The sequence below is a fragment of the Leopardus geoffroyi genome, chromosome A2, assembly GCF_018350155.1.
Source record: "Leopardus geoffroyi isolate Oge1 chromosome A2, O.geoffroyi_Oge1_pat1.0, whole genome shotgun sequence".
NCBI lineage: Eukaryota > Metazoa > Chordata > Mammalia > Carnivora > Felidae > Leopardus > Leopardus geoffroyi.
Genome location: NC_059331.1, coordinates 145,342,002 through 145,364,853, shown reverse-complemented (window position 1 = coordinate 145,364,853; position 22,852 = coordinate 145,342,002). Strand labels below are relative to the sequence as shown.

Genomic DNA, 22,852 nt, shown 5'->3' with positions numbered 1-22,852 from the left:
CAGTTCCTCTAGACCAGTGTTTCTCTCGATAACGGCACTATTGACCTTGGGACTTGATAACTCTGTCCTGTGCACTGCAGGCTGTTTCACGGCATCTCTGGCCTCTACCCTCTAGATGCCAGCCATACACCCTTTTCTCCCTTAGTCGTAACAATCCAAAATGTCCCTACACATTGCCAAACATCTCAGTGAGAACCACTGGTCTAGACATTACTGCAGGTAAAATCCCTTCATATGAAATGCTGATGCCCTCGGGTTATCCTATCAAAAGTGATTGTTTTAATGAATAGTTTGCTAGAAAATCTCATTGTAGCCAGCAGCTCTGGAGAAAAGACAGAACTACCCTGTAGTGAGAGGCCAGATCTCGATCACTGCTCCGGGCGACTTATTCTGTATATGCGTGTCATTTATTTATCATACTGCCTACTTCCAGTGGCCTTTGAAGTGAAGCCTGACTCATTTCCTTCTCAGAACCAACTGGCTATGTTCTGTGTGCTGCCAGAAGTCTGGCTGTGTAGAAGGGTCTCCTCCCTGTCAGAGCCCCTTTCACACCGTTAGTCTTGCCCGTTTGTCTGTCTGTCCCAGTGGCCTCTAAGGCTCACAAGAGCGGAGACAATGACCATGTGATTTGGTACAAGGGAAGTGCCCAGGAAACATTTGTTGAATGAATATGCAATAGAAATTATAATATATTGCATTGAGCTGTGAGTCAAGAGTTCAGAACTTAGCCACAGCTTAGTTTACACTAACCATTGTTCCTGCATATTATTAAACAACAAATGCTTATTTCTCACAGTCTGGAAGCTGGGAAGTCCAAGATCAAGGCAATGGTAGATTTGATGTCTGGTGAGAGCTTGTTTCTTGGTTCATAGATGCTGTGTCCTCTCAGGGCAGAAGGGGTGGGGAGCTTTCTGGGGTCTCTTTTATTTTATTTTATGTTATTAAAAATTTTTTTTAAATCTTTATTCATTTTATGAGAGAGAGGGGGGAGGGGCAGAGAGCGAGGGAGACACGGAATCTGAAGCAGGCTCCAGGCTCTGAGCTGCCAGCACAGAGTCCTACGTGGGGCTCAAACCCATGAACCATGAGATCATGACCTGGCTGAAGTTGGGCGCTTAAGGGACTGAGCCACCCAGGCACCCCTGGGGGTCTCTTTTACAGAGGCATTAATCCTGTGATCTAATCACCTCCCAAAGGTACCACCTCCAAATACCATCACAATGGGGATTAGGTTTCAAGATAGGACTTGTGAGGGGACACAAACAGTCAATAGCAAAAATATTGTCTGTAATGGCATTTATGGTAACAGGATTTCGTGTGTGGCCAAGCATCAGAGAAACTGTGTTTTAATCCTAAATCTGGGGAGTCGATGTGTGTACATGTTTAGGAAAAGATACCAGGCAGGATAAAATGAAATATCCTACCACAGCGTAAATTCAATTTCCTTTGTGAAATAGTTGCTGAAAAGTCTGATCCATAACTCTGCCTTCTTGAAATACATTTTAAACACCCCCAGTCATTCAGTAGTTACCATTTGCTCCCTCAGATTGTCAGATTTTTTTAAAGTGTATGGTATAAGAATTGTCAAGTGTTTATATTCTATCTACTCTGTCTCCTCAAAGAAATTGCCCGAGGGCAAGGGCTCTTTGCCGTCTTTGCTAGATGCTTGATCATTGTCGACAAGAATAATAACAATGGTGAAAGAGGAAAAGTTATGTTTTCTAGTCAGGAAATGAACAAGTTTGAACACCTGTGTGGTCAGCCCCACTCCCTGGTTATGGGATACCCCAAACGAGGGCAGACAAGGCCCTTTTCCTTAAGGAGATTGAAGCCTAATCTGTTCCTTCCTCCGGCAGTGGCAGTTAAGAGTTGAGGAAAACCTATTTTCCTCCAGTGTTAGGGAGTCTGTTGAATAGGTAAAGGGGGCAGTAGGCAAACGGAGCCGGATAATTTCCCCCATTTATCTTGTCCTAGCTGAGGTAGGTCTGCGGATGGCCGGTAGGAGGCGCCCCAAAGGATCATTCCATTGGTCTTTGGAGACGCTCGGCTCCCTTCCTCTTCTGGTTTTTCTTAGAAGGAGCCGGGAGAACCTTGACGGTCCAGACGGCGGGAAAAGTGATAGTGGGGGCAGGTTCCTTTGCAGTTCCACGGTCATCTCCCGGTATCCCCTCACTGATCCCAGGACGGGAGAGACAGGCTGAGTCTGAACACCTTGCCAGGGCCGCACCTCCCTCTCCCTAGATGCTCCACCCCCGGCACTCAAGCACCGCCCCCGACTCTCAGGCCCCACCCCCTGAGGCCCAGTCCCCTCCCCGGCACCCGCCTGGGCGGCGCTCACTCCCCAGCGGGGGCCCGGGGAGCCTCCAGGCGGAGAGGCTCCCGCCCGCCCGGAGCAGCGGCCTCCGCATGGAGGGGCCGCTGGCTCCTCTAGCGGGGTCGGGGCTACTCCCGCTGCCGCTGCAGGGAGGGGGAGCCGCCGCTGTTCCGGAGCCCGGAGCCCGGCAACACCCCGGACATGAGACGGCGGCGCAGCGGTACAGCGCCCGTCTGCTGCAGGCCGGCTACGAGCCCGAGAGGTGACGCCCAGGGCAGAGCGCGCGGGGCGCGTCCGGGGCGGGCGCGGCGGCTCCGGGAACCGGGCGACGCTGCCGGGGAGGGGAAGGGCAGGCCCCAGCACCCTTGCCCTCTAACCTCCTCAACCCCTAACTTCCTGAAACCGGGTTCCGACGCCACGCGCCTGGCTTTGGTTGGGGGATGCGGGCAGGCGCAGGGCAAAGGGTTCGGTGCCGCGCTGCATATGGGAGCAGGTCAGGAAAGCGCTCCGTAAAATCTTAGCTCTGTATCGGACTTCTACTACACCACCCGACGATACCTGGTCCAAGTGGCTCCAACTCCTGGGGTTCAAACAGTGCTTGTTGGAGTCCCTGTCCAAAACTGTTTACTCCTCCTTTAGTTGTTTCCTCCCAGAGCTATCTCCAGAGTCCTACTGGCAGGTGTAGGTGTCCAGATGGATGCATCCTCAGAGCCGGGTGAGGACACTGTCCCCTCTTCACCATTCGCTGAGGTCTGACGAGGCTGCCAGTGCAGCTCACCTCAGGGTTTCTTCTAAGATTCAGGACCCCCTCCTGCCCTTAGTCTGCTGGGGTCTTTAAGAGTCACTGGAGGAAGAGTGGGGGTGTTGAGCTGGGCCCCGGGGGAGACCGGCTGAAAAGGAGACAGTGGTTAATCTCTGGATTGTATCACAGCTTGAAAGGCAATCCCACTGTCCTTCCGGTCCAGAGGATTTGGACTTCTTTCTCTGCCCCATCTGTTGGTGCTCAGCAGCTTGGGGAGGTGACCTGGAAGCTCGGTTTGGGGGGGGGGGGTGGGCTGGGGGAATTAGCCCTGCGGCTCCGCACAGGGGCTGGCAGCTTATGTAAGAACTTTTAAAGGCTTAAGGGGCTGCTGGGTGAAGCCTGGCCCTTCCTGCCCTCACAGGCTGCCTCTCTAGAGTTGACTCAGGTTCGGGCAGCCTTATCCTTCCTCGCATCCAGCAAATCCAGCTTCTAGGGTGCAGGGTCCAGGGTGATAGATCGGGAGAGGCCAGACAAGGTTGAGGGAACATGCTGGGGCACTTGGGCACTTGATGGAGGCAGTGCCTTGGTTGGAACAGGTATTGCAAAAGTATCATTTCAGAGCTCAGGCTGGGGCCACGAAGTAGCATTCCTTCTCCAGATTGTACTTGTGCACAAAGGGGCCATCCCCCGCCCCCCGCCCCCGCCAGTCTGGGAAGAACCCGTGTAAAACCTGAGCCCCAGCCAGGTGGTGTAATGAGATTCCAAACCTGCTGCCTAGACCTCCATCTACTATCACTAGCTTAGAGCTGTGGGAAGAGGACAGGGTTGGATAAGAAATCCTGGGTCCTGAGTTTGAGGCCAGTGTTCCTGTTCCCTGCCTTGAACTTGGCCAAGCCATGTCCCCTGTCCCAGCTCAACAGTGCTGTAACATTGTTGTTGTTACCTCTTCCCCTCATCTCCACCCTTCCCTCAAAATTGTTTTGAATTCTTGTCCCTTCCAACAGCCCTAGACAGAGATCTCCAGGCTCCCAGCCTGGGCACTGTTTCCCCACGGCCCTGAAGAAGGGGCTTAGGCCCGCTCCTCTGCCCTCCTGGCCTCACCGCTGCTAGGTGGGGAGCCTCCGGGGACCAAAAGCCCTTCCTCAGGCTGACGAGGCCCACTGGTTGCCTCGGTGTCTCCTCCCCATGGAGGAAGCAGCTGGGGAAGATCAGGAAGAGGGAGGAGGAAAGCCACGGGGATGGATTAACAGTCTCTGGAAAAGGACAGCCTAACCCAGGGCTGAGCCCAGCAGCTTAGAGTAATGAGGAGCCCTGACACAGGTCAAAGCAGGAGGGGGTGTGAGGCAGCAGAAGGGGAGTAGAACCATAAGGTCTGTCATCACTGGGAGAATGACCCTCCCCATAACTCAGCCTGGCAGCCTCCTCCCCTGGGTCCAAGTTCTGGGCTGGGGCTGATGTCACATTAAGGTCATCTGAGACGGCAGAATCCACCTGCTGTCCTGGGCCCCAGCTCTGGTGGAATCCTGAATAGTACCGTATCCATTCCTGATCCTTGCTGTAGAGCATACTGCCCCAGAGCAGGTCCCTTAGAGATCTAGAGAGACCACAGGAGAAGCTGTGTTCTGTGCTTGAAATGGCGTTTCTGCAGCTAGAAAAATGCCCCAGAGTAGCTTTGAATGGCTAGGGTCCTTTCTCTGGCTTGTCTCACTGCTCTGCCTCCAGATGGCCAATGAGAGGTCCTAGTGCTGTGCCCCTCAGGTGCCCCCATAGGGCATGGGCCCTCAGGCTGAGTCCATGAGTGCTGAGAAGCCAGAAGAGGCAAGCTGGCCCCAACCCCTACTCAGCAGAGAACTCTGGCAGGCCCACTCCCTCCCTTCCAGTGCCAGAGCGCCTTCAGAAATCCCCATCAGGGGCCCTCCTCAGGGCTCCACTGGTGGGCAGGGAAGCTTGGGGGAGGGGGGGTCTGTGATGTTTTCATCCCTCACAGTAAGAGGAAAGAGGACACTGGAATCTGTGTGTCTCCTCCAGCACTAGCCTCATGGGCCTCATCGCCCTAGCTCTATGGGAAGGTCCCCCTCCTCTCTGCATACAGATGGAACAGTCTGTATTTTCCTGGCAGGGTCCCGGGGTGTCACTGGGGGAGGCTGGGCATCCTAGGGAGCCTCCCCTGGGCCTGGCTGCCACCAAACTGAGGAGAGGTAAACAAATCCAGCCTCCCAGGGCTGGGGAGAGAGGGAGGGAGCACCACAGACAGCCACCTTGCCAGGGGGAGGACTGTGTCCCTGCCCTGCCTTTCTCTTCCCTTACCTAGAAGTAAGCTGTGGGGACCACAGGAGGAGGAGGGAGGGTACCCTGGAATTTGGGTTGGGGGTCTGCTCTCTAGCTTTTGGTCAGGGGGTAGTGTGAGCAGTTCCGGTCACACAGAGGGAAGGGTCTGCCCCCCTGCAACCCCTCCTCTCCCCATGTGAATCAATTTGCTACCAAATCTTAGTGCCGCCATGTAGAAATCTGGGTCTTGCTGGGCCCACAGGGCCACCAAACTTCTGCTTTGGGAAATCCTCAAAACCTCCATAGCCTCTGTCCTAATTTGTGTGCCTACTTGCCTAAGCCAGGCCTATGATCCTCCCTCACCATTCCTATCACACTACGCTCCCAAATAAAAACAAACTTTCTTCTATGGGCTTAAAACCCTGATATACACACGACTTTCTGAGCTGGGGATAGGGATGGCAGACGGAGGCATTGGATCAGGAATCAGAGGCAGTACTCATCCTTTCTTGCTTTCTGAACTGAAGGTTTTGCATCTGTGAAGTGGGAATACCTAATAATTGTCAGTTAATGGATTGTAGGGTAATTGTGATCATTTATGAAAAATGCCTTATAAATGGCAGAGGGCTTCAAGGCCTCCTAAAGGTCAGGGAGTGTCATTGTTAAGAATACCCGCCCCCTAGGAATGATGCTGGGAGAGATGGGAACACACACTGCTGGGAGGGCACAACCACAAACTCCTGTGTGTTGGGGAGCTGTGAGCCCAAACCAGTTAATCAGGGCTCCAAGCCCTGATCAGAGTCTGGCCCTTAGTATTGGGTAAAGGCAAACCGTGTTAGAGGTACCCTGGGGGTGGGGAGTAGGACAAGGAGAGACTCAGGTCTGCGGGGGCCAGCAGGCTCAAGGGGGGAGGGGGGGGCGGGAGGGCGCCAGGTATCGGCCACCCAGGTAGGGAGCGAATGGGGGGGGGGAGGCAAAGGGGGCGCTGCGGGGGGCCTAGGAGGCGGGACGAAAACTGGTGGAGGGGGCGTGTCCCGGCCTGGTTCAGTCCCCTCCCCCGCTGGATCCACACTCCCTCCCCCGCCCGGTACGCGGGGCCTCTGTGCCACTGCGGGCGGCGGCGGCGTCTGGGCCGGGCTCCGCCGGGCCTTTGTGCGGTGCGGGGCGGAGGCGGCGGTCTCCCGGGGGGAGGGGCGGGAGGAGAGGGCGGCGCCCCGGGCCCGCCTTGCCGCTGCCGCAGCCCCCGCCCCCGGCCCGCCTGGCCCGCGGCGGCAGCGTGGCCGCGGCGCGGCGTCAGCAGCAGCGGCGGCGGCGGCGGCGACGGCAGCGAAAGCAGCAAGAGCAGCGGGGCGGCCCGCGCGGGTGTTTATGTCGGGTCGCGGTGTCTCCCAGCAGCATGGCGGACTACCTGATCAGCGGCGGCACCGGCTACGTGCCCGAGGATGGACTCACCGCGCAGCAGCTCTTCGCCAACGCCGACGGCCTCACCTACAAGTAAGCCCCGGGGGCCTCGGCCCCACACCGGTGCACTCACCAACGCGCCGCGACCCCCCGGCCCTGGCGCCGCACGTGCACGGTTCCCCCCTCGGTGACGCCCGATTCGAGTGACTGGGGTGGGGGGGGTGGGTGAGGGGGCTGGGCAAAGGAAGGAAGGAGGCCCGCGCTGAGAGCAGACGGACGTGGCACAGCGACATCACGGGCCCTCGGTGCTTTGCCCCGTTTATGGCCGGATCTGGGTCCGGCTTGCCCCCTTCCTCCTCTCTTGGGCATCTTGGCCCCGTGGAGGGGACTTGGGGTGTGTAGGAACTGGAGATGTGGGAGTTACGGAGAGACTTTTTCCAGACCTTGGTCCAGGACACCCTCTGGCTCCCAGCGTCACATGAGAGCAGAAGGGACCCTGGAGTGCAGTTAAGGCAGCTGCTTGGGTGTTGCCTCCAGGAGAGGCCCAGCTGGGCAGTTGGGATGGCTCCTTGTTCCCAGGGACCCATCCAGCCTTCCACTTGTGCCCCTGCTTGCCCACAGGTTAGCACTAGTGCCCCCGGGGACATTAGTATTATGTGACTACCACCCCAAGCCCACCCCATATGGGATTTTGGAGGAGGGTGCGACCTATCTGTTTGCCCCTGGCTTAGTTTGCTTTTCCGTGGGCTCTAGGCCAGTTGTCCTGCGGGCTGCGGGCCTGGCACTAGCTCTCCTCCTGGCTGCAGGACTGTGTCCATGCCAGGAAAGAGCATCAGAACCTGGGACCAGGAGGAGGAGGGATGCTGGCGACCCGAAAGCATCTCTGCCCTGTCTCCTGCCAGTCCCTGCCTTTGCCTATAAGTGTTCCTGCTTGACAGGCCGTTTCCCTAGACACCAGGATTCCCAGTCACTCCTCAGTGGCTCCTCTTGCCTGGGCTAAGGCATGGGCCAGGTGAGGGATGGGTATAATACTTAGAAAATGTCAAGGGGCCTTGACTCCCGCGTTTCTTGTCCTGCCTCTCAGTGAGCCACAGAGGCCTCTTCACTCGATAGAAAGGCTGCCAAGGGCAGGGGCAGTTAGGGGTTTTTATTCGTTTGGTGGTCTTTGATGAAGGAGGAGAAAGTATCTCTTTGCTATATCATTCACTGGAGTCTTCTAGGAAGACTCCCTAGAGAAATTCCTAGGAATTTCTCTAGGTCTGGGGCAGGTTAAAGACCCCACCCCTCCCGTCCACCCTCTAGCTTTTCGTTCCTGCATTTGGGGTGCCGTTTCTTTGCTTAGTCCAGTTAGGAGTGTTCCTAAAGTGTGGAGCATTTGCTTTTGGGTGAGTCCGTGAAGGCCCCGTGATTTCAGGCAGACTGAGCCCATAGGGCCTATGGCACGGTACCTTACCATACCCATGCAGGCCTGCGTTCCCCTTCTGGGGTTTGCTGTGACCGTGGCCCACCCTAGGGTTGGCAGCTGTCATACTTTGGCAAGGGCCCCAGTATCCTGGTCCTAACAACTGTAAGCCCCCTCCTTCCCTTCCGCATCCTGGGCCGTGTCTGTAGGTCGCTCCAGTTCAACTGGCGTGGAGTGCCTGCTCTGTCAGAACCTGCCTCACGCTCAGCCCCCTGGGGTCCCTCCACACTGTTCTGAACCCTGTGTGACTCAGCAGCCCTGGCACCGGGCTGTGCAGCGTGTCCCGTGCTCTGTGGTGTCCATGCCATGCTGCACCAGTATATTGTTTTCGGGTTCATTCTATGTTTACTTACTGGCTCCCCCTATGAAGATTGAGAAGTTTTCAAGGGCAGGCCCTGTATCTGCTATGTGTGTCATTACAGGAACTTCTGTGCCCCTCGATGAACTCTTAGCCCTGAGGGCAATAGACATTTGGGGCCAACTGCCTTGGTGGCACCCCAGGTCCACAGACGTTCTGCTGGCTTTGGCTCTGGGTCTCTGGGCCGGAGTCAGCAAGATGCTAGTGGGGAGGGGGGGGGATGCATGAGGGTGCTTCAGCCCTGACCAGGGAACAGCAGGGATCGGAGGGCTCCAGTCTCTGCCCCTCTTCCCACCTCCATGCTGCCTCCCCTGGCATGGCAGGCCCTGGCCCTTTCGGGTACCCCTCCCCACCCAATAACACTCACTTTTCTGTCTTCACAGCGACTTCCTGATTCTCCCAGGATTCATAGACTTCATAGCTGATGAGGTGGTGAGTATCTCTTCTGCTGACCTGGGGGAAAGGGACTATGTGTGTGGCAGAAGAGGCTGATTTCATGCTCAGGGGCGGGGTGTGGGGGAGACTTTTCTTGGGAATGTAGCCTTTATTTCTGCCAGAGAAACTGGCACAGTGCAGTGGGTTATGTCTAATGGGGCAGAGGCAGCTGTGGGGATTCAGGGGTACGCTGAGTGGTGGGCCAGGCACAGAGCAGGAGGGCTGTCCCTGACAGCGCCTGCGGTGAGGTTCCAAAAGGCCCAAAAGAAGATGGGCGTGGGTGTGGCGGCCTTATTACCTTAGACAGGAAGGATTGGATTTTGTCTGAAATGCTGAGCAAGGACATGACGGAAGCCAGTAAAATTATGGCGACTTTGGATGAGGCGGACAGACTTGTTTGTGGATCCATAATGCACAGGAATTGGCGAGAGGATTTGGAAGATTTAGACTTTGGACAAATACAAGGAAACACAGTGCCTCACTTTATTGGAGGGGCCAAGTGATGAGTGATGAGCCAAGTGAATGAACAATGTCCTTTACACAGTTAATATGTGACAAAATCACAGAAGCCAAGGGTTAAGTGCTGATGAGTAGAAGTCATTTCATGGAAAAGTTAGCTTATTCTATGATGAACTTGTGCACATTGAGAAAATTGTTTCCTTTGTTGCTCTTATCGATATTTATTTAGGTCTGATTCTCATGAAAGACCAAAGGGCCTGAGTGTACCTGGATCGCTTTTATGTTGGGGAAACTCATGTCCAGCCTGCTTGCCAGGGCTGAAGCAGACAGATTTTTAGGGGGAAATTCTGGCTATTCTGGATATGTCTTTTTTGACAGCATCCAGGAAGTCTGGGTTCAGCTGTTCAGTTTAACAAAGTTTACCAAGCTCTCTGGCTTTGTGCCAGACCTGAGTGGGGTGCGAGGAAGAAAGGGATGGAAAAGTCCCCCCACTGGCCATTCAGGATGTCCCCATCCTACGGCCTGTGTCAGGAAGGCTGTGGCTCTTGCCCTGTGGTACAGTGGGGGAAGGAGGAGACGGGGGAGTTTTCTAGACTGCAGGGCCATGGTTCTGAACCAGGATCTGTGGATGGGCTTCAAGGGCCTATGGATCTCCAAAAATTATATGCCAAAGTCTGTGAGTGCATTGGGGGCTAGGATCCACAAGCTGTTGGCCTGAATCTCAGAGGCAGATTCTTCCCAAATGTGTATTTGCAGCCCTGACCTCTCTCCCGAGTGGCAGACCCTTAGTCACTTACTTTCCTGGATGCCTGATAGACTTCCCGTGCCTTCTCCTCCTGGCCCTGTCCTGGCCCCACCTGGCCCTGTCCAGTGGCCTTCTCGGTGGCCTCCCTGCCTCAGGCCTCATCACGTAGAGTCCATTCTCCACATTGGAGCCTTAAGTGACCTCTTTAAAACATAAATCATGGGGCGCCTGGGTGGCGCAGTCGGTTAAGCGTCCGACTTCAGCCAGGTCACGATCTCGCGGTCCGTGAGTTCGAGCCCCGCGTCAGGCTCTGGGCTGATGGCTCAGAGCCTGGAGCCTGTTTCCAATTCTGTGTCTCCCTCTCTCTCTGCCCCTCCCCCGTTCATGCTCTGTCTCTCTCTGTCCCAAAAATAAATAAACGTTGAAAAAAAAATTAAAAAACAAACAAACAAACAAAAAAACATAAATCAGATCATGTCTCTCTTCTGCCTGAGACCCTAACCGCCCCCCCAGTGGCTTCTCATCTCAGAGTCAAATCTAAGCTCCACTCTGTGGCCTTCAAGGCGACACATCCTCACCCCTTAGCTCCCGCCCCTCCCTTTTCTCCCTACCGCACTAGCCTTTTTCTTTCTTAAATACACCTCAGAAAGACTTCGAACCAGAGGGAGGTGTCACACACAGCTCCCTCTGCCTGCAATGACAGCCCCTCAGACTTTGACTTGATTGGTTCTCACTTTCACATCCCAAGAAAGAGGCTTTGACCACCACATCCTTCTTCCGGTGGCCACTTTTCTTTGTTGTCTTTCTTTGGAGCCTTTATCCTGACTGAAATAATCTCCTATGTGTTTTTCGTGTTTGTCACCTTTCTTTCCAAGTAGAATGTAACCTCCAGGAGGGATAGCAGGGACCTCACCTGCCTTGTTCAGTTCTATAGCTGCAGGCCTGTCCTGGTGCTGGGTGCCCATAGGGGCTCAATAAACGTTTGTTGAGTGAATGGTAAAACTCTTCACCTAGACCCTGCCTCTATTCTCAGGACCTGACTTCAGCCCTGACTCGGAAGATCACCCTGAAGACACCGCTGATCTCCTCCCCAATGGACACTGTGACAGAAGCTGACATGGCCATTGCGATGGCTGTGAGTCAGACACCTGGGTGGGGACCCAGGGTTGGGGAACCGAACAGGGTGGGCTGGATTCAGAAGGGAGGTTTGCAGCGTGAGAGTGTGGGCCCCTGGCTCTGATCATGCTTCCCTTCCACCCCCAGCTGATGGGCGGTATTGGTTTCATTCACCACAACTGCACCCCGGAGTTCCAGGCCAATGAGGTGCGGAAGGTCAAGGCAAGTACCAGGCCTGTCCCCAGAAAGAAGATGCGACCTGGCCGCCACCTCCGTAGAGATCCTCCTACCCTCCCACGCCCGCCCTGCAGGCTGGTGCATCCCCTGGCCGATGGCCGTGGGGTCTTGTCTGCTCGTCTCCACGGTGGGGACACGGGGCCCAGCCCTCATCTTTCCACCACCCTCTCTCCCCATTCAGGGCCCTGGCTTCTCTGTGGCATGGCTCGACGACTTCTAGCCTTTTCCTTCCCCTGTCTTTACCCACAGAAATTTGAACAGGGATTCATCACAGACCCCGTAGTGCTAAGCCCCTCACACACTGTGGGCGACGTGTTGGAGGCCAAGATCCGGCATGGCTTTTCAGGCATCCCTATCACTGAGACAGGCACCATGGGCAGCAAGCTGGTGGGCATCGTAACCTCCCGAGACATTGACTTTCTTGCCGAGAAGGACCACACCACCCTCCTTAGTGAGGTACCTCCAGGGCAGGGAGGAGGGTGGCTGGGGCATGGCTGACATCTTGGGGCCTCACGCTGGTTCCTGTGACCAGGGACCAGAGGGAGGCCTGGCTCCCTTCTCTCTCACCTGCCAACCCGCAGGCAAATGTTCCTGGCTCCACAGGTGATGACTACGCGGAATGAGCTGGTGGTGGCTCCAGCGGGTGTGACATTGAAAGAGGCAAATGAGATCCTGCAACGCAGCAAGAAAGGTACCTGGGAGTAAGCGGAAAGCTCAAGACCCCCCAGACTTGCTCCCTGTACCCCAGGCCCCCTGTCTCCTTAGAGCTTTGCACGTTGTCCCAGCAACCAGGCTGGGCCTTGGGAAGGTTCAGACAATCCCAGCCTGGAGCATGAATCCTGAGGTCCTTATTCAGCATCTCCACAGTATGTCTCCCCAAATAGCCAGTCCTGTGAAATGCTCATCACGCACACAAAAAAGTCTGAAACATGCTGCTTTCTAACCCCCTTATTCCATAAGACATTGTGTGTCAGCTTATTGAAGGCCCTGAGAAGTCCTGTAATTAAATTTATTTGACATTGGGGCTGCTGACATAATATTCATCAGGTCCCCGTGGGAGACACTGGGAAACGCTTCCGTGGCTCGTGCTGGATTGTTTCTTAGGGGCGGTATTGGGGAGGGCACATGTTCCTCCTTGCAGGACAGCCTCACATTTGTGCCCTGGTTAGGAGTTTTCGACCACTGTGGCCTGTGGCCTAGCAGGTGAAAGGCTGCCAGTGCTCAGGGGCCACCCACCCAGCCTGGTTAGGCCACAGGGCAGGAAGAGCTCCGGCACCTACTTGGCTGCGAGGTTTCTTTGCTTCCTGTTCCTTGGGAAGAGGTCCAGGTCCCTAGGAGCATTTCCTGGGCGGGTGCTGTCCCCTAGTGGCTGGTTTGGATACTTCAGTGGGATCTCTAACCCGGTCTGTTTTGACCTCACTGTCCCCTACTCCCACCCCGGCCCTGAGAGGCCTGCTCCTTCACCTAACCTCTGCATTCCTCGCCAGGGAAGCTGCCCATTGTCAATGATCGTGATGAGCTCGTGGCCATCATTGCCCGCACTGACCTGAAGAAGAACAGGGATTACCCTCTGGCCTCCAAGGATTCCCACAAGCAGCTGCTGTGCGGGGCGGCCGTGGGCACCCGTGAGGATGACAAGTACCGCTTGGACCTGCTCACCCAGGCAGGCGCCGATGTCATTGTGCTGGTACGGGCACTGCCCTGGAGCGGGGTGGTTTCGTAGAGTAGAAGCTTATGAAGACTCAGGTTTGCCCCTCAGCTTGGAATCGGAATTGGGAGGGTCACTGGTACTCCGACGGCTCAGAACCAACTGTTAGTCCCCTCTGAGGGCCCCCTGCACTCGTAAGCTGACCCTAATACTTCCAGCTCACGTTCTTCGAGAGCCTTCCGCTTGCCAGATCCTGCAAGACCTTTATGTAGATGAACTCATTTAACCTTACAACAGCTCCCTGAGGTACGATACCAGGTCTCGTTGTCAGACGAGGAAGCCAGGGTTGAAGAAATTCAGTAATTTCGTCTGGTAGTGAGTGGTGGGAACGGGATGCAGCCGCAGGCAACATCTCCTTGCTGTGAGGACCAGTCCACACAGTGGGTACGATGGGGCCTTGCTCTGAGCCTGTGAACCAGTGGTGCTCAACCTTTTGGGGAAAGCAGGCCTCTTTGAGACTCAGTCTGCTGAGAGTCGTCAAGTGTTTTCCCCGGTGGGGGCAGGGGAAGAGCTTTCTCATGACATTTTTCATACAATTTCAGGAGTTTTTCATTCGTGATCCCTGCCTCCCCCCCGTGAGGACTATTAGCCATCGAAGCCTAAGCTTTCCCGTCCCCCTTCTCACAGGACTCCTCCCAAGGGAACTCTGTGTATCAGATCGCCATGGTGCACTACATCAAGCAGAAGTACCCCCAGCTCCAGGTGATTGGGGGGAATGGTGAGTGCAGGGTCCCCTGTCAGCCCCCAGCCCTTGCCCCCTCGCTGTGTAACTTCTCTGGCCTTCAGCATCCCTAGGTGACAGCGTCGCTCCTGCACGGGCACAGGGGGCTGAATGAATGGGCGTGGTCACTCTGGGTTGGGGGGCTAGACTGGGGGTCCCAGGCAGCCCCAGGGCAAGCCAGGGGCATCCCATCCTCACACTGTTCCTCTTTTCCCCGCTCCTCCAAACCGTCCCCTCCACCCCCAGTGGTGACAGCAGCTCAGGCCAAGAACTTGATCGATGCTGGTGTGGATGGGCTGCGTGTGGGGATGGGCTGCGGCTCCATCTGCATCACCCAAGAAGGTAGGTGTCAGGAGAGTGATGCCAATCAGAACACCCCACTGGCCCTCCACAGGCGCTGGGGCCCCCCTCTCGTTGCACAGATGCGCGGTAAATGCCTGCTGCGCCAGGCCCCTTCCCAGGATGGTGGGTTCGGGGCTGACCTGGGCTCGGACTCTGCCCGTCCGGCCCGCTGACTCGGGGGAGGCTGGTGGAAGATAAGGTTGCTACGAGTTTCGGGTGTGTGCCAGCCTGCTTCTCAGATTCTGGTCAGGAAGGCCCAATCTGGAGGTCCGAGGCTGGTGTGAATACTTCTCTCGGAGGTGCTTGTTTTGGAAGCCAGCTCAGAGTTCGGACCAGCTTTGTGACGGGCAGATGCTTAAGGCATGGAGACGGCACGTCCCTGCCTGTGAAAAGACATACACGCCCTTATGGCCACGTGGCAACAGTGGGAGAGGGGGATCCATTCAGTCACAAAGCCCTTTTGCGGGGTGCGCTCCTGAGCATGAAGTGGGGGCAGTGTGAGACCCTGACGCGTGTCCCTGTGTGGTTGAGGGGTGCTCCCTGGAGCCTGGTGTCTGACTTGTGGGTCCTGGCTTGACCCGAGGGGATGTATCCGGCCCCTGTAGTGAGAGTCATTTCTCTAGAACACTGAGTGACCCATTTGGTCTCTAGAGCCTCTGCTTTTAAGCTTCTACCCTTCACCTTAGCTGACCGCTGTGGTAAAACATGGGCCTTTCCTCAGTAACTTAAATATTAATTGAGCACCTACTACGTGTCAGGCACTGTTCTAAATCTTGGGATGCAACAGGGTCAAGACAAACAACGGGAACTTGGAGAGAAGGCCTCTTCTCTATCTCCAGCCCTCAATAAGTCCTAGTTCCTTAGAATTCCCACGCAAAACCTTGTACTTGAAGGCTTTGGACAACTAAACTCAAAGAAATGCAACCCAGTATCCCCAAGGAGGCTGTGAGCACCCAACCCTGCTTTCAGGCTTTGCAAATGAGAGAGGTTGATGCTGGGGACGCACCAGTCTGGGGTGGGGGCACTATACTCGGAAGGCCAGTACTGGCACACCCCCCTCAGAATCCCGCACAGTGCTGTGATGGGTGGAGGGGTCCCTGGAGTGACAGTCACCCTGTGTTATTTGCTGCCACCCGTCTTGTGCCTCAGACATACCATCCAGCCCTGTCCCTTTTCCCAGAGGTCGGGCACAAGGAGAAAGGGGCCCACCCCTGGCTCCTATGTTGCCACTGGCACCTCTGACTTGTGTACCCTCCCGCAGTGATGGCCTGCGGTCGGCCCCAGGGCACTGCTGTGTACAAGGTGGCCGAGTATGCCCGGCGCTTTGGGGTGCCGGTCATCGCTGATGGTGGCATCCAGACCGTGGGTCATGTGGTCAAAGCCCTGGCCCTTGGAGCCTCCACAGGTGAGGGGGTCTGCTGGGGATTGGGCGGGCTGGTGGGGGGCTGGGAGCCGGGCGAGGGCAGTAGGAGATCTATGGGGCCAGAGGCACTAACCCTCGACCACCACAGTGATGATGGGCTCCCTGCTCGCCGCCACCACGGAGGCCCCTGGCGAGTACTTCTTCTCGGATGGGGTGAGGCTCAAGAAATACCGGGGCATGGGCTCGTTGGATGCCATGGAGAAGAGCAGCAGCAGCCAGAAACGATACTTCAGGTGCCCTGCTTCTGAACCCTGCCCCCAGGCAGATCGGCCCGTAACCCTTCAGCCTCCACCACCGCCTTTGACTTCCCAAGACGGTGCCCAGTCCCCCCTATTATAGTTCTGGAAACCGAGGCACAGGGTACAGGCGGCGGACGTGGGGTCGCCCCTGGGCCATCTGACTCAGAACGCAGGCTTTTTTACACGGCAGCCGGGGAGTGGCTACTTTCGGGGTGGGGGGGGGGGGAGCTTCTGGGTGGCATCCCCTCTGTTGGTACCCTCGAGGGGGGGGTGGGCTCCCCTGAATCATGGGCGGCTTGGCTCAGTCTCTTTGCCCTCCATGCAGTGAGGGGGACAAGGTGAAGATCGCACAGGGGGTCTCAGGCTCCATCCAGGACAAAGGCTCCATTCAGAAGTTCGTGCCCTACCTCATAGCAGGTATCCAGCACGGCTGCCAGGATATCGGTGCCCGTAGCCTGTCAGTCCTGCGGTGAGTGGGACTTGGAGTGGGCGGGACAGGGCACTGGTGGGGGGATACCTGGGAGGCTCCTGGCTCCTCCCTGCTTCCTCTCTCTTTCTTCCTGTGGTGTCCCTGACCTGCTCCACCTACCCGCCCTCAGGTCCATGATGTATTCAGGGGAGCTCAAGTTTGAGAAGCGGACCATGTCGGCTCAGATCGAGGGTGGTGTCCATGGCCTGCACTCGTAAGTGTGGTGGCCTCCTTGCCCCATCTGGCTGGCACTGGGTCGGGCAGGTGGGGCCGTGGTTCAGAGGCCAAGCTGAGGTTTCAGGGATCCCGTGGGCCATCTGCTCCAGGGATGGATGCCGCTGCAGGATGACCCCATCACCCTGTCCTGCAGGGCCTAGCCCACCCTTGAACCCTGTCCTTTAGCCCCTATGCAGACAAGGCCCCTCCCCTCCCCTCGGGCATCTCCCCGAGCAGGGCATGGGAGACGCGGCTGCTAGCCCCTCCCGGGCTCCCAGTCCCTTGCTTGCTCAGAAGCTTGGTGGCTGGTGGCAGGGGCTGGTGGTGCTGGGCTCTTGCCGGTGGCAGCATCGAGCAGGCTGGTGGAGGCTGGGGGCACGAGCCCTCTGGCGGGAAGGGCAGAGAGACAGATGCCAGGGCCGGTGCCGGGGCCACCGTGGGCGGGAGCAGTGCTAGTTGGCAGCAAGTTGCAGGCATGCATCCCCGCCCTGGTTGAGAGGGCCTGGCCCCCCAGGCATAGGCGGGCATCTAACCTGTGTCTCTTTCTGCCCCATCCTCCCGTAGCTATACCTTTCTGCCGTGTAAGTAACCGCGCTGCCCGGGGCCAAGTGTAGAGTAGAGCAGGGGCAGTGTGGGTGGGACCTGGGCTCGGGGTGGGGGGCACTGGGTTGAGGGGGGCACTGGCGTGTAATCGTGGGACAGGGACCCTAGGGCTAGCACCGTGCTGGGGGCAGCCGACAGTCGCCCCTCCTCCGGCGGAGGTGCAGAGAGATGTCCCTGACCGCAGGCCTGAGGCTTCCCCGTCTTGGATTGGACCCAATGACCGCAAGGGGCCTAGGCCACGGTGTGTGCAGGGGTGGGGCAGAGACACGGGCAGCAGAGGTTCAGCTTGCTCTGAGCTTGCTCCAGGAGACTGGGCTGTGCCTTCTTGAGCTCTGTCTCCACCCCCAGCATTGAGGACAGTCTACTCAGCTGTAGCTGTGGCCAGAAGGAGCATGGCTGTCTCTGGACCTGGCATGGTTCTTTGAGGAGCCTTGGCCTGGGGAAGACAGAGGCACAGGGCCTGCTCTTTCCCCCTCCGGCCCCCCATGTGGGGCCACCCTGGCAGCCCAAGGCCTAATGGCAAGGGAATCTGGGAAGAGGGCAGGGTCCAGACACCCACTCTTGGCTCCCCTCTTGCCTTGTCCCCACAGTTACGAGAAGCGGCTGTACTGACGATGGTGGTGGAAGCCGGGGCAGTGGAGGGGGTGCACCCCAGGATGCCCCTTTGAGCACAGCCTCCCTCCATAACTGAGTGGTCCATAGATTTGCACTACGGATTCCCCAGCTCCTTTCCAGGGAGAGAGGAGGGGAGCCCCTGAGGGTCTGCGGCCCCTCCTGGCCCTCCCCTGCAGAGTCAGGACTGTTCCTGGGGCTCGGATGCCCTGGGAGCCCCCCGGACCCCCCCTCCTCCAGTCCCCCTGAGCCTAGCCAGCCTGGGCTCTCAGGCCCTGTGCCTGCCTCAGGTCTTTCTCGCCGCAGCCTGCTCCGGCCTGGCTCCCACCCCTGGGGCAGGTGGCCCCTCCTGGCTTCTGTAGGGCACCTCCCTCCCCACTCCCCACCCCAGAAATGGTGCTCTCCTGGCCCTGCCTCTGGCCCCTTCCTGGGCTGCTGCCCGCTCAGCCATGTGGCACTTCTGGGCTCCTGACCTAGGCCAGAGGGAGGTCTCTGCCCCCTTCCCCTGGCCCTAGGCTCCCCAGGCCCTGCTCCTCAGGCCACTCCCCCTGTTCCTGGCCCTGGGGAGGAGGCTGCCCGTCCTTCCTGGCTCCCTGCCATCCCCAGGTGTACCGTTCCTGCCCTCTCCTCTCAGCTGCAGTCGGAGGCTTTAACTTTGCACACTTTGGGGTCACAGTTGCGTCATTGTATATTAAATAACCTGAATAAATCAAGAGGTCTCAATACCTCTGCCATCCTGTTTCTGCCCCTCGTCCACTGGGCAGTTGGCCCCTATCCTGGTGGTGAGCTGCAGCCCAGAGCCCCCATCAGAGCTGGGCTGGGCAGGGGGGGGGGGCAGGGGCACCAGGCCCAGCCTCCCCAGGAAGGTGAGGAGGGCGTTGCGATGCTCCAGGGGGTACTGGCGCAGGTGGGCCGCGTGACGGGAGGTCTCCCAGGCCTGTGCCTACACCGGCACGCTCACTGCTACCCGTGGACAGCAGCTCACACAGGCAGCGTGGCAGAGGGGTGGTCGCGGTTGTAGAAGACGGGCATCGGGAGCCTCGCTGTGGCTACCCGAAAGTACCCGCTACAGCCTGGTGCTGCCGGACGGTGCAGCCTGGACACGGGCAGAAGTAGAGCACGGCCGTGGCCCTGACCACTGAGCCCAGGGCCTGCAGGGTCACCAGCTGAGACACACATGTGGGGACCAGGTAGAGTGGGTTAGCTCCCACTGTTCGTCTGCTGCTCAGGACCCGTGTCCTAGCCTCAAACCCCTCCTGATGGGGACAGCAGGGACACACGGGCTGCTGAATATCCCTAGGGTTGGGGGTCCTGGGACATTCACATTGCCTTCCTCTGCCTCTGTTGTTATGGCTCGTCATTGGGCACACAGCTGTGCCACCAAGGTGCAGACATCACTCAGGAGCAGGAGCAAAGAAGATGGCCTGAATGCTCCAGTGGCAGGAATGAGCAAAGGCTGTGGGAGGCGCTAGTTTGTGGGTGGAGAACAGCCAGGAACATCCCCGTGACTGCTGGGGGTGGGGGGCTTGCCTCAGGCTACTCTTGGCATGCCATGCCAGTACCTATCCTCTCCCAGGCCCTTCCTGAAAGAGCCCCTTGGGCTGGGGCCAGCCTTCCACTGTGGCATTTTCCAGTTTTGTGGCATCTTCAGGGATGAGAAGGAAAGACCTGGAGGGCAGGACCGTTGGGTAGGTTCAGAGCTAGTTCAGTGACTGCTCCAGGGGCCGTTGCAAAGTGACCGGGTCATTCAGTGTCCCTGGAGGCCTTGCACCCTGGCGTCTGTGGCCTCAGTGAGCACCTCAGAGTCCGAGGTGACACAGCTCGGTGGGAGAAGGATGCACGGATACCAGGGGACGGTAAAAACCGAGAAGGGACGGACCACAATGAGGCCATGTTTCATAGCTTGTCTCGCACATTGCTTTACAAAATCCGTACAACGATCAGCTTGACGGGCAACGGAGATGGATAAGATCTAAGGGTTTTTAGAGAAATACAGAGCTGCTCAGCATCAAGGTGTGAGTGGTTCAAAGGGAGAATTTTCCTTTTGAACTAGACCTAAGGGGTCCATTAGAGTGACCAATACAATGGGTTACCTTGTAATAATGACCTTTGCATTACTTGAGGTATGTTAGCCTTAATTTGGCTCTTCTAGAGGAACTTCAAGCACAATGGTCCTTAAATTCGGTGTGTGTCAGAATCCCCCGGGGAACTAAAAATAAAACGAGCCCAGGCTCACTGAAGCAGGATGCTTTCTGGGCCTCTGGGCCCCGGTGATTCTGACAAGACCCAAGTTAGCGAATCACTGTTGAGGAAATCTGGGAATCCAATTACGCGATTTCTGAGACTTGCCAAAGAAGAGTTTCAGATGACACAGCATAGCGTCTACCTCGTGCCCACGCTGCAGGGATGATGCGAGAAGTGCATGGAAGGTTGCGGTGCTCAGTAAATCCGGCTTCCCGCGTCCTACTTGCCCGCACGCTCCCCAAAGGAATGGAGGCTGGAGACGAACGCGCGCCGGGCTGGCCCCAGACAACACGCTCGCTCTGGGCTGTATAATTCGGCCACAGTAGGGGAGGCCCCGGCTGGGACAAAAGCACAGTTGCTCTGGGTAGGAAGGCCACATCAGATGGACATTCAGAGGCAGTCCAGAGCCACATTTGGGACAGATGCAGGTCATAGACCCCAGGGTCAGCAGAACGTGTCCACTTGGTCCTGCCTGGTGCGGGTGGCCCAGGCACCCCCTCACCCTCACCCAGGCACACTCGCCTATCCATGTAGTCCAGGCTGGCTGCCACCGGGCTATGGAAGATGTGGTCACGCAGGCACCAGGCCCCGCTGCTCCGGCGCCCCAGGTCCTGGCTCGCGGGTCGCAGCATCTGCACGGGGGTTTAGCCACGCAGGGAGAGGGCGTGCACCACTGGCAGGCAGCTGGCCAGCGTCCCAGTCCCCCCCAACAATGCCAGCTCCCAGGCAGCCTGCCCCGCTACCCACAGGAGGTGGCTCGGCACACTCTCCGTGGCCAGCACATCAAAGCCACGGGCCAGGGAGAGCTGCAGGTACTTGGTCTAGCCAGGGCAGGAGCGGACGCAGTTGGCAGAAGCCCGGGGGACCCTGGGAGGCACGGCTTGCACTACAGGGGAATGGAGTCAGAGAGTTGGTGGGTAACAGTGCAGCCATGGTTGGCCCACCCTGGAGGACAGATGGAGAGGTGGCCAGTGGCCCTTGACTCTGGCCCCACCTTCCCCTCCTCCCCCCCCCCCCCCAACATCTGCAGGCTGAGAGCAAGGGCGCTCAGATGGCTTGACCTGGCAGCTCGGGAGGGGCCAGGCTAGCCCTCTGAGGGTTCTTTGAGCTTCTGTGGTTCTAGTGCCAATCAGGAAGTGGGTAGGCAGCCAACCTGGAGAGGGGTCAGCACCCCAGCTGGGCACGACCCAGCTACCCTCAACTCCCTCTCCGTCCCATCTCCTCACATCAGGAGTGGGGTCTAGAGAGGAAGAGGGATGAGCCATGGGGGCAGAGGCAGCTCCTCCCTCCACCCTCACGCTAAAGCTTTTTGTTCCGTCAGGACTCCTCCTAGCTTGTAAGAGCCAGACTCTGACCCCAACCTTTCCGGATCTGTGTCCCCTCCCACTTTTCACATAGACCCCTCCCTTATTGGGGCTAGGGGGCCAGTTCTTTCCACCTCATGCCCTTCCCCCAGCGACCCTCCACCTCCAGCTGAGCAGGGTGTCTGGTCAGAGGCAGGGCCAGGGTCAAAGCATGCAACCCCGGGCAACACCTACCAGGTCCCAGCTCCAAAACCCCGCTTCCTGTACCTGTTGTCCTCAGGACAGGGCCCCTCACCTGCAGGGTGTCGGGGTCACCTTCACCAGCCTCCTTTCCCTTACTTCCAGCTCAGATATGCAGGGAAGATAGGGTTGGGGACCCAAGACCCTTGGTCCCAACCTCCTGCCCCACCCCCTCTTAAGCCCATTGGCAACAGTAGTCTCTGGGCTGAGAGCCAGGGTGTCTGGCTCCCAAGCGAGCTGTACCCCACATCCCAGCTAGTGTCGGGGAGGAGGAATGGTATGGTAACAGGGTGCAGTACTAGCCTGGCACACGTAGAGATCAGCCTTTCCCTCTCTGGGTGCCTTAGTTTCTCTACTCGTGATGGGAGATCCCCCCCACCCCCACCCCAGCCAACAGCCTCCTGTGTTTTGACCCCACACATCAGGGCAAATGTGCATCAGGGGCTGCCTGCATCCAACTCAGCAGACTTGGTCTCTCAGAGCAGGTTTCTGCTTCTCTTCTGCCCCCTGGGCTTGGTCTGAAGCCACAGGGGTCTCCTCTGACAAGCTGGCAAGGTGGGTGGGAAGGTTCTCCAGAAAAGGGAAATCAGGACAAAGGTCACCAGGGGTAGAGCGGCTGGGAAGGAAGAGGGAGCCAGAAGCCACTGTTGTGTAGGGACCTTGCCATGACCCTGCACGTCACTTTCCCACCCCCAACTTTAACCTCTCCCTCCCTACTGCTCTTTCCCTGTGGAAAGGCTAGTGGGGAACGAAATATGTTCCAGGCTCCAGGAAATCAATTAAGGGGAGGAACTTCATTTGGATCCGACACTACCGGGAATCAGCCCTCAGGCCTTCTTTGTGGGGAAGGATGCTGCTTCCACCCCTCCCATGGTCCACGGTGCTTCTAACTCCTTTCTGTGCCTCTGGTCTCTGGGAATATCCAGGGACGCAAAGGAGGGACGGACTTTTCATGGTGGAGATACCGGGGGGGGGGGGGGGGGGGAGGAGAGCAGGGGCAGAGCGCCTTCCCTGCTTGCGGAAGAAGGGAATCCCTCGGTCGAGTGCTTTAAGAGCAGTGTGGCACTGAGTCCAGCAGGTGGCGCCAGTACCCATCAACCTGGGCAACCCCAGGGACCCTGGAGTGGGGCAGTTTCCTAGGCAACAGGCAGCCTTTCCCAAAGCCCTGCCCTTGGCAACCATTCCCTGGTTGCC

General features: G+C 57.6%; 1 protein-coding gene across 9 annotated transcripts; it reads left to right on the top strand.

Annotated features, from left to right (window-relative positions):
* The first annotated feature begins 2,295 nt into the window (after positions 1–2,295).
* Positions 2,296–18,595, top strand: IMPDH1 (inosine monophosphate dehydrogenase 1). Of its 9 annotated transcripts, none has more exons than XM_045495530.1 (16): positions 2,308–2,576; positions 6,717–6,818; positions 8,929–8,977; positions 11,218–11,319; positions 11,448–11,522; positions 11,787–11,993; positions 12,141–12,228; positions 13,025–13,224; positions 13,873–13,963; positions 14,213–14,308; positions 15,570–15,713; positions 15,820–15,964; positions 16,296–16,439; positions 16,570–16,653; positions 17,220–17,236; positions 17,849–18,595. In XM_045495530.1, exons 1-16 carry the CDS (start codon positions 2,407–2,409, stop codon positions 17,947–17,949), a joined length of 1,815 nt encoding a protein of 604 aa, XP_045351486.1. In that variant the 5' UTR covers positions 2,308–2,406; the 3' UTR covers positions 17,950–18,595. The 9 variants fall into 9 exon arrangements, with proteins under 9 accessions (XP_045351492.1, XP_045351486.1, XP_045351491.1 ...); XM_045495531.1 differs by having other exon boundaries at positions 2,329–2,576; positions 6,720–6,818; XM_045495536.1 differs by lacking the exon at positions 17,220–17,236 and having other exon boundaries at positions 2,296–2,576; positions 6,720–6,818.
* The last annotated feature ends 4,257 nt before the right edge of the window (positions 18,596–22,852 follow it).

Coding starts and splice junctions, on each gene's coding strand:
- IMPDH1 (XM_045495529.1), top strand. CDS start 6,721: ATGGCGGACTACCTGATCAGCGGCGGCACCGGCTACGTGCCCGAGGAT. Junction 12,229..13,024: donor CCTGCAACGCAGCAAGAAAG/GTACCTGGGAGT, acceptor ATTCCTCGCCAG/GGAAGCTGCCCATTGTCAAT. Junction 15,965..16,295: donor AGCCAGAAACGATACTTCAG/GTGCCCTGCTTC, acceptor CCCTCCATGCAG/TGAGGGGGACAAGGTGAAGA.